Below are 12,192 nucleotides of genomic sequence, written 5' to 3'. Positions count from 1 at the left end.
CAGATCACACTGGCTGCTTCCAGCTGATAGGTGCTTTGAGACCAAGAGATAGGTCGATATCTATATCCTCCTAGATAGTCACTAAGGAAGCTTATATGGGTTTCTAGAAGATGACCTTACAGTGTTCAGTTACTTCTGAGAGCATGTCAATACCTTAGTAATGGAATATTTTTCTATGTGGAACAGGACCAAACCCCATGTTTGGGGAGATGAGTTTTTGTCTCCAGTGCATGCATCTGCAAGTCTGTGAATGCCCCCATGCAACAGGGTGGATATAACAAATAGATATTCTGCTGGACCAGATGGATATTCATCAAGTTAAGCCTCAGTTTGTGATAGACGGCAGAAAGGGCAGGTGATATTCTGAAGTGAAGGAGAGAATCAGGATTTTGGTCTCCCTCCTGCCAGGAGTCAGCGGATGAGGCAGAGACTGTCACCTTGTATAGGGGGAAAAAGATCTCACCAGGCTTGCTTGGAAGTAGTAGAGATGAGGTACAGACCACGGAGATGGGCTTAGCTGCTGCCTTTGATTCCTCTTTCTGATGCTGTGGCTGTAGCACCTCTTGTTCTAAAGCATATCGGTGGGGCTTAAGAAATTGACGATGTTTTGCAGGCTGAGATTAAGAAAGAAATGCTAGAAGGCATTGTCCTGGGGAAAAATCCTACTTTCCAAATACACAGTCCCTCCCAAAACTTGAGGATTCTGCTTTAGGCTCTCTCTTAGTCTTCTGATTAGGTTATGCCAGCCCCATTCCAGCTGCTGAAGCAAGAGGCTTTGGTAACTTCTGCTGAGAATTGGCTTCCTTTTTTTAGGTAATTAATAGTTGATATGTTCTAAAATTTGAGCTCTAATGGAACCGAGTCGTGCCTGGCAGTCTGCATCAGCATCTCGTTGTGTAGGTTTCCTTTGTGGCTGGGTGACAGAGAAAATGATGTCTTTGTTCCCATTTAGTTCAGTTTTTGCCAAAGGTGATCATACTGGGGTCGTGATCGTGTTGATCTTGGGGTCATGACAAAGCCTGAACTTGAGCAGCAAAATACTTTCTCTTAATTATATTACTTTTTTGACGTTATTTTTTCTTCCCTTTCACAGGCCTTAGAATCCAAATTAGCTGCTTGCAGAAATTTTGCAAAGGACCAGGCATCACGGAAATCCTACATTTCAGGGAATGTTAACAGCGGCATGATGAACAGCAATGGCACAAAGTACCCTCACACAGGGCATACTTCTTTCTTTGACAAAGGGTAAGTTGGGATATATTTTTGCCCTAAAGGGGAGTGTGTTTCAGGATGCTACTTGGAGCAGAAGTTTTTCTTGGCTTGTTTTTAGCCCACCACAGTTTTCATCCTATAGGACAAATAATTTGTGGAGCCAAACTTCCAAGGGGACGGGGAAGGTGACAGTACTGATTTCTGTAAAGTGAGGAGAAAAGCAAGCATGATTGTCTCTTGGCTGGTAGGATGTCAGTGCCCATTCTGTCCCTCTGCTGCCCAATCTCTTGGCAGCTGCATCTCGGGGAGTACAAAAACCCCAGGCAGCAAACCCACTAGTGAAGTGAACCTTTTGAAAGGATCTCAAGCAAGTAGTGGTGGAGTTGCCATAGCTACTGATGTGCTTGTGCGTGGGGAAGTACATTAACCGCAAATCTGGAGATTCCCTTGGTAAGAACAGCTGAGTGCAGGCAGCAAATGCTCACTGGGAGGGTGGTGCCATGTTCGCTTTACTTCCCCCTCTATTAGGGGAAAAGAAAACCTCATTAAGAGCGTAATTCTGGCTGATTGAGGGGGCAACTGCCTCCATGCTGGCTGTGCTATGCGTCAGCCCTGAAGCCAGAAACTGCTTTCACAGGAAGAACTACCCCATGTATGTTCCATGACTCGCCCATGGTCAGAGCTTCTTCCCGGATACTGGGAAGTGGTTCAGCAGGAGGATTTTCTCACAGTCCCTCATAGTGCAGGGCCCAGTGGTTGTATGAGGAGCCCTGAGGAGTGGGGCGAAAAGCACAGCGCTCCTCCAGTGTTAGCACGGTGGTATTGCAAGCTTTGCTTGGTGTCACTGGGCAAAACACCCTTCAATGCTCCCTGAACAGTTGTAGTCTTCCATGCTAAACCTCAAGCTAGTGCAATTTAATGCTAATAATCAGCACATCCTCAATCCAGAATTTATTTTAGAGAATTAAATGAGCTGTTGCCAACCTAAAGAGTGCCATATACAGAGCAGACAAGCTGAGCTTCCTACAATCATCCTCGTTTGAGCTGAATCGCGTTGCTACGTGGGTAGTAGGGCAAGTTGCATCTTAGAAACTGGCATTCAGAGTTTTTAGAGCCACTGTTGTTTGCTGCTTTTGGAAAGGAAGAGTTTGGAGACTTAACAAAGTCAGTGTCATGTGCAAATTGGACAGATTTGTGGGTTGTCTGCTTACCGCAAGGCTGACAGGGGGTCCGTGCATCAGCACAGCAGTGCACAGGCTGCATTTCAGGTGCAAGCTGTCAGGGTAGTTGCTAGGGAGAGATTATAGCTGTTCTTAGGAGGCAGCTTGGCTATATTGAGTTGTGGTGTGACGAATAAGCTGATTGTTATGTGGGGTGGGGGTCACTTTTAATTATCCAGATTGTCATCACACTTGTTATCTGGGCTGGCTGCCTGGAGTTAGGAGCAGGTTGTAGCTGAAAAAGGCTTAGAAACCCAGCCTCCTGATAGATAACTTCTACAGCAGAGTTGGGGGATGTTAGTGGGCTAGATAAGGGGGTGGAAATGACTGATGTGCTAATCTGCAAGTTGTTAGAGATCCCTGCATGGCCCTGCTGTCTAGTCCCTCTCCTCTGCACCCCCAAACGCTGCTCGCCTCTCCCCTTACATCAGCTCCCACTCCGCTTTCCTGCCCCTGTCGAGGTCTGTGCATGCTGGGGGCGATGGCGGTGTCTGTGCTGTGTACACGTCTTCATGGCTGCTATGTAAAACCTGTATAATTCTGTCTGCACATGTAAGCTAAAACAAGCTGTTACCTAAATGAGGTCAGCCCCATCGTGTCCATACGCTGCAGCAGCAGCCGAGCTCCCAGCCATGCTGGCACGCATCGCTGGCAGGCGTCGGATCCAGAGCGCACTGTGGTGGCTGGGCATGAGGGGCTGAGTCAAGGCATGCCCTTTCTTCTACCCTCTCCTCCTCTCTCTCCAGCCCCTGTACTCTCCTCCTTGCCCCTAATTGTTGCTGGAGCCTGAAACAGCCACGTGTGATCGTAGATCCGATCCAATCTGCATCCGCTGCCTAAAGAACAGCCGGTTGTTGGGTGGTGGGATTGGGACAGAGGTAACAAAGCCACATCATTACAGTTCCATTTACTTTCCTTCCTCTGCCATTTTGTTGCTTAAAATGTTCGATGAGTCTCCATCTCCCATCAAACGTGTTCTTTGCTTGCTGAGTGGAGCTGAGCAGGCAGCTGAAGGCAGTGACAGGCAGGAGCTGGCATAGGGGAGCAGGGGTGGGAGAAATTACCTGAGCATCGCTTTAGGGGAAGCGTGGAGGACAGCTGGGCTTGCACTGAAGCTTTGCTGGAGAATTAGAAGAGTCAGGATTTCAGGATTTAACTACTTTTTTTTTTTTTTTTTTTTAAAGCTCAACAAAGTCTGGTGTAAGATTAGTTTCCTGCAGACTTGTTCCTTCAGGAACATGATGTTTCTGTCTAGATGCCAGGGCATGGCAGAACAGCACCTGAGGATGTTCTCAGATAGATACTCATTTTTTTGCTGTTGTAATTGTTCTTAATTGGTTATTAACTTCGATCCAGTTGGGGAACAAAATGGCTCTGACCTTGATGGGCTCCACAGAGGCCTGGCACTTGAACGACAGAGCTGAGCCAGCATGTGAGCCAGCACTGGGTGTTTGTTCCTTCGGGCATTAACTCCTTGTTCACTGCTTCCTCGCTCCCCTTCCTGCTTTCTTGAATGTCCAAGTCCTTGCAGTTGATGTTTATTTTTAGGTTATTTTTGTGAATCTGTTGGGCTCTGTTTTAATAAAACAAGCTAAAGTTTGAATGTGAGAGATGCCTCTGCTTGCCCACTTCTAGCAGTCCCGTGAAGCATGTAGGTATATTTACACAGTGGACACTGTTGTCCACAACCCTGCTTGATTGTAATACATCAGGCTATGAAATCAGGGTCGTCTTTCTGTTCCAAAGTCCACCTTATAAAGAAGTTACCCACAGTTCCCTTTTCCAGGGAAGCTCAGATGCAGGTGAGTAATCCCGTGTCCTGTAATGTGCTTTGCAATGCTCTAGGCTTCCATCTGGGTCATGCGCTTGCAGCAGCGCAGCGTGGTGGGAGTGCTGATTGTCGCTGAAATAGGACCCCTCGCCTGCCCGTGCAGAGCAGAGTCTCATTATGCAGAGGTCAAAGAGGAGAGGTCTGGTGAGGTTTAGTTTAACACCTTTGCTTTGCCCCATTTCTTGCATCCAGGGTTATGCCCAAGAATGTCTTTATTGTGTGCATAACCTGTTTCAATTTTTCTCCACTAGGCGTGAAAAGGTCATATTCCCCACCTTGGTCATGGGTAAATGAATTCATTTGCAATGATAAGCTGCATGCATTTTAACTTGGTGCTTGGAGGTGCAGAGTTGGTGGTTATGCTAACTGCATGAGGTAGTTCTCTTAGCATTACAAACTAATAATCCACGATCAAAGCCTGAGGCTGTAATCTCTCTCTTTCTCCTTACTTTAGATAAACTTCTCTGGTGCTGTGACCTGTTGCAACTGTAAGATTGAGTGCTGCTTGCTTTCTTGATCTAATTAGTATTTCTTCAAATACGTGCATGTATCTGATTGAATCGGTCACATCAGAGATACAGGATGAAGTATCGCTGCTGTTAATTTAGTTAATTTTGAAAGTTAGTTTGCCCTTTGGTCGTGTTTTTCCCTCAATGTTTTATTGGCTATTGGTTGCCGTCGTTCTGGCTAACGGGAAAGCAAACAAAGGCACAGATGTGCCGGGAGCCGGCCAAGGTTACAGAGCAGGGGGAGAGGGCAGCGTGGTCTGAAGCACGTGGCTAGAGGCAGCGGTGCTCCTGCTCGGTGTCGCCGTCCCTGCCTGGCACAGCTGTGCCAGCTGGAAGCACCCGGGGTGGCACGGTCGTGCCAGCAAGGCTGCGCAGGTACCGGGGTCGTGGGCTCTGCGGGAGGGGATCCTGCGGCACAGGGGCTCGGTGCAGGCACGGCCTGCAGCGACTAAGGGTCTCACTTCTCTGCCTCTCGAGGGAGCGTGGAGAGTTCCCTCCAGTGTCAAAAGCTGCCAGTCCCTACTAGCCTAATCTGCCACAGTCCTTTCCCCATTCTCCTCCTCCTCGCATCTCCACACTGGTTGTTCCTCTACCTCCTCATGCTGTTACTGCTGCTTGGGAGAGTAAGTGGCCTGTTTTAAAGCTCTGACCTGTCTGAAAACTCACTTTTCCTCTTGGTTTTTTGTGGGGCCGGTCTCCAGGTATGCTTTGAGCACATCCATTTACTCCTCAGGCTGGGCTACTCAGCTACAGGAGAATCTTCTGCTGAGGTTTTGTTGGATAGAGTTGAGGGAGTCTTGGAGATAAGGTGCTAAGTACGAAATACAGCTTGAAATAAAGATTAGTGAGTTTAAAAAAAAAAAAATCTATAGCAATCACAGGACAGAGAGAGCGGTTGGAAATGAGCACAAAGTCCATGCCGCTGTAGGGACAGGCAGTCAGAAACATCCATCAGAAACCACTGCAGGGGACGTTTCCAGCAGGGACTGGTGCTTTTGGCTCCCTTTGAAGCACCCCGGAGCCCAGTTTCTCAGGAGGCCCAGAGCAAGGGCACAGCGCAGGCCCCAAAGAGCATGTCAGGTCGGGTCTGAGGGATGGGGAAACGAGGCAGAAGCGGAAGGCAAGTGATCTGGCTGGGATTAATCACTGTGAGCAGGTTTCCGGGCCATTGGGCAGTGTCAGCTCCGTGCAGCAGCCCTGCACGTGTGCCAGGCCTGGGCAGAGCGGACGAAGGCTGGAGCGATGCGTGTGCTCCTCCTGGCGCTGTCTGAGACCTTGGAGACCGAGCACAAGGACTTCTCTTCCCAGCTCACTTCTGGGAGGTCAGGCAGGAGTCATCCAGCACATTTTAGTTCTTATTTTTTACAGTTGCTCTGTTTAACGTATTTTATTTTTCTTTAACTCTGTTTCTAACTGCAGTAATGCTGATTTCTTTGCCTTTTTTTGTGCATATTCATGTTACCAACAGAAATCCATGGCTAGGTAAGACCTCAGTAAGCTCAGCCATAATGCCAGCTTTCAGTATCCCCCCAGTTGCTGCTACTATTTGAAGCCTTTTGCTGTGCCCCACTCACTGAACTGGCTTTCAGCAAATCAAAGCTGCTGCTTTATCTTTATTTCTGCACCAAGGGCAAGTTTGGGCTGGCAGGATGCAATGAATGATGCAGGTAACTGACTCCAGGAGCTGCTCCCGGGAGAAGCTGCCACAAACAAGCACTGTGTGCTGCCTTCCTGCTCTCTCTTTTTAATTAGCAAACAATGGGGAAACCTCAAAAGGCTTCTGAATGGGGCTTCTATCTTTTCTATCTTCAGCAGAAAGCCTTCTCATGTCTCCCTTGTGCATCGTAGTGCTGTGAGCACTCCACACCTTGTGCTGGTTAACACTTCTAACACTTAATGCTTATAGCACTTGTCCTCTTGCTGCCCTGGCTCTGCGATGGGGCTTGGTCTCCCTTCTTGTTTTGAGCATCACTGGATCGTTTGTGACACAGGTGATTTAGGCAGCGTCCTGTCATGTCTGTGTGGCATCTGTGCTGAGCATCTGGTGGCTTCATGGCTTCTGGCCTTGTTTGTGTACCTCTGGGAGATGGAAAAGGGCACCCAAGCTGCTAAACATGCCTCTGAGCAGGAGCTGAGGAGGGTTAGAGATGTGTCGGCTTCATTTAAAAGGAGAAACTGCCTGTGGAGGCAGGTCCGTCGGATGGTGATGGCTGCAGGGAGGCGTTCTCCCCACAGGCAGAGCTTGGGTGCTGGAAACCCAGTTTGAGAGCAGCTGGTGCCCCAGAAATAGCAATATTTGAGAAGTTTGTACTGCTTGGCCCGTCCCTGCTGTAGTGCCATGTGCTAACGCCACGCGTTGGGTTTTGATTCAAATACGTCATGTCGGGGAGGCAATCACAGGCGGCAGCACGGAGGTGCCTGGTGGCGGGGAATGCAGCTGGCTTGGCGCAGAGGGGAATAATGTGCCACGGTTTGAGCACTGTGGGGACATGGGCCCTTCTGCCCACTGGCCTCGTGCAGTGCTGCGGGGGATCGCTGGACTGCAAGGACGGGCTTTGTGGGGAGCGACGGCTCTTGCTGTGGGCTTGAAAGGGATCGGTTGCCCTCCCCAGCCTGCCTGTCCCGCCCTGCTGCACTGAGGGCGGCACGGCTGGGGGGTCCCGGTGGAGGCTAGTGCTCGTTCAGCCGAGCTGCAGATGCGGCCGGCCCGCCCGTGGTGCTGGCGTTGGCCGGGCCGCATCCTGCACGTCGCAGGGGCCGGGTGCCGTCCCACAGTGTCCATCCATTGCAAAGAGCCGCTCTGAACTTAGCGCAGGAAACGTGACAAATCTGTAGAGCTTGGCTTTAACATGACTCATCAAACACAAGCACTTCCAGGCTGCTCAGGTTGAATGTCACTTTTCTCTAACCCTTTCAAAGGAAGCAAACTACCACATTTTAATCCAGTTTGGTTTGGTTTGGTTTGTTTGTTTGGGTTTTTTTTCCCCTGTCCTACTTGGCAGAGGTGCTTTCTAGCTGATAACTGATTTGCAGAGTCATGTGTGGATCAGGTTGGCTTCATGCCCCTCCATCCAAATGTGAATAGTGAAATACATCTGCCCCTAAGCCTCTTCCAGCAGCTTTTTATTGCGTGCAGCCAGGGAGGCACTTGCTTTTTGAAATGTATCGCAGCAACACTCAAATGGGAGTTGAAGTTTCCAGCTTAATGGGGAGGAGGTGGGAAAGGAAACAGCCCGGATCCCTGCGGCAGTGAGCTGCGTTACCATGGGAATCTGTCCTTGCTAGCAGGTGTTGAGATTTTAGCTCTTCATCTGCTCTTCTGGAAGGATTTCGTAACTGTCCAGTGCAGCGGCAGCAGCCTTCTGGGTTTGCTGGCAGGGTTTTTGCATCCCTGACCCAGGAGGTGCGAGGTCACCAGTGAATATAAGCAGCGCAAGAACCACGCACCGCGTGAAAAGTAGTGTGGAAACAGCACTGCTCTGTCCTGGGGACGCTGTCGTGAGCCACCCGCGCGTGAGCTGCTGGCACGTGTTGGTCCCTTAGGCAGTGATGGCAGCGAGCGGGACGTGCCCCTCCGAGTGCTTGCCCCAGGAGCAGCCTGGGACCCCAGGAGCAGCCTGGGACCCCGGAGCCGCCAGCTCCCGGGCTGGCTTTTTCCTCATCAGTAGAGCCCTCGCGCTTCTCTTTCTTCTCGCTTTTACTGACCGCAGCTCACTGATCTGAGCAGCAAAGGCTGTCTCCTTGAAGTGTCCCTTCTCACAAACGTAGCTCTGCCAGGAGAGATCCGAATGGCATCTTCTGGGGTGCCGGTGGTTCGGGCAGAGCTGGTGAAGTGCTGCAGAGGCACTTCTTGGGAGCAGGTGGACACCGAGGCGGGGACCTGTCCTGCCTTGCAGGGGTGTGGGGGTTCTCCCCTCACCTTCAGTATTACGAACACGACCATGAGGGCAGGGTGCTGTTCTGGGACAACAGTGGGGGTGGACGTGCTGTCCTCATACAGGGACGTAATTGCTTCTGGTTGTCAAGGCTGTGGTGGTGGTGATCAGCAGATGGTGAGCCTGGGCTGTGTGTTGAGCCTAATGACAGAAGATCTGTCAAAGCCAAAACACAGTAGAGATGGAAAAGCTGTCAGACCCACGTGCTCCTCTCCCAACCCACCAGGAAGCCAGGTTCTCCACGCCTTCACCTCTCCCAACAGCCTGGGGAAGGGGGGAACCCATGGATCCTGGGGGTGTGGAGGCACCCGGAGCCCCTGCTGCACCCCAGCCGGGGGTAGCGTAGCGTAGAGGCAACTCTTGCTGTGCTTTAACATGTGCCTGCCTGCTCTCGCAGAGCCCATGTGCCATTGCCGGGTGTATGTGTCCGTCCCCATTACTGGACAGAGCTTGTGTAGCCACCCGTGAAGGACCTGGGGACGCAGGTGGAGTCGGCCCCAGCCCTGCTGCACACCCCTGTGTGACGGTGCCGCAGCCCAGTGCTGCCTGCACAGCCCTGGGGGCTGCGCATTGCTCACAGGCGTCTGCAAACGGCCGCTCCCGGGCAAATGGGCAGCAATTAAGAGGGCAGGGGAGCTGATCGTGGGCACCCACCTGCGTGTGTCCCTGGCTGTGAGTGAGCACCGATCCTCGCAGCCGGAGGTGGGAGCCCTGTCACGGTCATATGCTGGCCCCGCTCCTGCACCCACCGAGCAGCCACTGTGCAGTCAGGGTGACGGATGCAGTGAGAAGGGAGGAGAGGGGTCTATCTTCCAGCTGGTGGTGGTGGGGAGAGGTGAGGGGTGCCATCTCCTGGGGCTGCTCGTCACTTAATGGCCTGTCTCTTGTTGCTTCTCAGGGCAGTAAATGGCTTTGATCAAGGTCCCCCTGGACTGGGAGCGTCCCGACCATCCTCAGCACCTGGCATGCTCCCCTTGAGCGTATGAGCCCGCGGGAGGTCGTGTTCGGACTTGCGGATACTTTTCTCAGCCCATCAAGAGAAGAACTGCTCCCGATTCCTCCCCATTCCCGCCCCGCTGGAACACGACCTGCGACCTGCACCGTGCTGCCAGAGGAGACCCTGTGCTCACGGCCCTTCATGTCATGTTAATACAGTTTGTTTTCTCCTGTTGCTGTAGCGGACGTTCTCTGACTTGGCCCCACGCCCTGTGCCACACAAGCTGAGACGCGCAGTGCTCTGTTTCGGGGGATGCAGGAGCCTTGCTCGCCAAACCTCGGCCAGGCAGTCCTCGGCCCCTCGCTTTATCTCTTCTCTAACTTAGGTTTGGCACGACACAAACGTTGGCCGCTCCTCTTAAAGGCTCCCCTTCTCCCTGCCTGCCTGCTCCAGCATCCTGCTGCTTAGGACGTGCAGCTGCTCTCCTCCCAGTACGGCTCTGATCTCTTGAAAGGGCCCTGGGTGAGGCTGTGCGATGGCACTTTGGACATTTGCGCCTGGGAATCAGGTCCAGGTATGTGACTGAGTTACTGCAGCTTAATAAATTACTGCCGGGCAGGTGCGCGGCTGGCGCTGCTGGTGCGTGGCCGCCTCCTGCCTTGCCTCGGAGCGGGCAGGGGAGGATGAGCGTATCTGGCAGCCCTGCCGTGCACACCAGCGCCGGGCTCCTTGGGGGCCAGGGCCGAGCAGGGGCAGGGAGGGAGGGAGGTGCTGGTTGGCAGCAACGCTGGGGGTGACTGTCACAGGCCCAGCACACGTCAGTCGCAACATCAGATGCCTTAGTGTGAGCTGGCAGGGCAGACGTTGCCGAAGCGTTCTCCTCAGCGCTGCTCTCACACCTGCGCAGCTGCGAGGCAGTAACGTGTTCAGCCGCTGTAGCGTGCTCACGGTGTCCGTGTGCCTGTAGCACAGCTTCCCGGCCCCGTTGTACCCTGCCTTCATCAGTCAAACAACTTCCACACACCTCCACAACAGGGACTCTGCGAGAGCGTTAGGAAGCCACTCATCCAATTGGCCGCGCTGCCCATGACCCCCCCCCTCCCAGGACCCTGTAACCATCACAGCCACGTTCCCATCTGTGTAATATATGACTGGATTTTACAGCGTCACCTACGGGCTTCTGTGACAGTTTTGGGCGACTGTGTACCTTGTGGGTCTTTCAAGCAACGTATTTGTGCGATTTCTCTGTCTATGTGCCTCAGAGCCGGTGGATTTTTAAAATGAACCAGCAAACCCAGCCGGGTTTGATCTGTGGGTTTAGAAATCTTCGTTCCCGGTCTGGTCCCGTTCCCCGGTTGGCTCTGCAGCTCCCAGTTGGTTTATTTACAAGCGCTGAGAAAAACCATTGGCCCCAGCAGAAGGGAGGTGGGAAGTGCCCCCCTGCCGTTAGGGTTTGTATGGTCCTCCTTTCCTGTGCATCCTCTGCTGCATTTGACTGTTTACATTTGTTTTATTGTACATAGGTTTGTAAACATAATATCTTTGCCTAAGATCTTTGTACATAACTTGGGCTTTGTAGCTTTATTTATTCAAAATCTATATGGCATGTTTCAGTAGGACAGAGTACCATACCACCGTGGTGACACAGATCATGTGGTTTAAAAAAAAAACAAGAGCAATCTTCCAAAAATAAAGTTCTTTTAATGTGGAATCAGTGGATTTTGCAGAAACGGTGGCAGTGGCTGTATTTTGTCATGTAGCATGTTCTGCCAAGCCCCAGGGAGAGGTTGGCGGTGCTGGTCTGCGCTGCCGTGCAGCTCCTGCTCCCATTTCCTTGGCATGTCTCCTCCTAATTTGGTTTGTGCACAGAGGGGAACAGCCACTGCTGGGACGGGGGCTGAGCAAAGACCTTTCCTCAGCTGTAGCCTCTGCTTCTGGCACTGAACCTCCTGGTGGCTCGGCTGAGGCCGGGGTTTCAAGATCTGGTTGGGGGAAGAGCCTGGGAGGGTGTTGGAGCCCTCCAGCTGCAGCCTCTGGGGCCTTTTGCCTCCTCGGAGCAGCTGAAAGGTGTTTCCTCTGCACAACAGCAGGGCTGGGGGCCCTTCCCCTCCCGTGTGCCTGGTGGGCTGACAGGGCTGTGGCAGTCCCAGGGGCCCTCCCCACGGCCCGCGCCTGCTCCCAGCTCTGCCCCCGCAGCACCCTCGGCTTTGCTGGCACAGCAGTGTTTTGCCTGACACAAAGGTGGGTGCTGCCTCTCTCAGGCCGCTGGGCTCAGCTCCAGCCCAGGCGCTCCCGAGGCACGGCCAAGGCACACCAACCCTGGGGGGCTGCCGTTCCAGCACCAGCTGCCCACTCCCAGCCAACAGCCAGGGCTGCGGTGTCAGTGCTACGGACCCTCCCTCCTGCTGCTGCCCAGGCTGGACCTGCCCCATCCACGGACAGAGACCTGGCAGCACACGCCCTCCCCGGCTGGGAATACACTCGCGCCAGCTCCTACCAATGCCCTCATCCCTGCCCCATGCAGGGGGAGGCCGTGCACCCCACCTGC

The 12,192-nt window shown here is 52.7% G+C and overlaps 1 protein-coding gene across 6 annotated transcripts in view; it reads left to right on the top strand.

Moving 5' to 3' along the window:
- Positions 1–11,374, top strand: part of NDEL1 (nudE neurodevelopment protein 1 like 1) — a 30,509-nt gene extending 19,135 nt beyond the window's left edge. For 4 of the 6 annotated variants that reach the window (XM_076353639.1, XM_076353641.1, XM_076353640.1 and 1 more), the window contains 2 exons: positions 1,094–1,245; positions 9,606–11,374. In XM_076353639.1, coding sequence (XP_076209754.1) covers positions 1,094–1,245; positions 9,606–9,693 — 240 coding nt within the window. In that variant the 3' untranslated portion in view covers positions 9,694–11,374. Of the gene's footprint in view, positions 1–1,093; positions 1,246–4,514; positions 4,550–4,717; positions 4,771–9,605 lie in introns of those variants that run through there. The other 2 variants (XM_076353645.1, XM_076353643.1) reach the window with 2 other exon arrangements.
- Positions 11,375–12,192: the final 818 nt, after the last annotated feature.

The sequence above is a fragment of the Aptenodytes patagonicus genome, chromosome 16 (assembly GCF_965638725.1).
Source record: "Aptenodytes patagonicus chromosome 16, bAptPat1.pri.cur, whole genome shotgun sequence".
Taxonomy (NCBI): Eukaryota; Metazoa; Chordata; class Aves; order Sphenisciformes; family Spheniscidae; genus Aptenodytes; species Aptenodytes patagonicus.
Note: the sequence above shows the minus strand (reverse complement) of the source record. Positions and strands in the feature narration are given on the sequence as shown.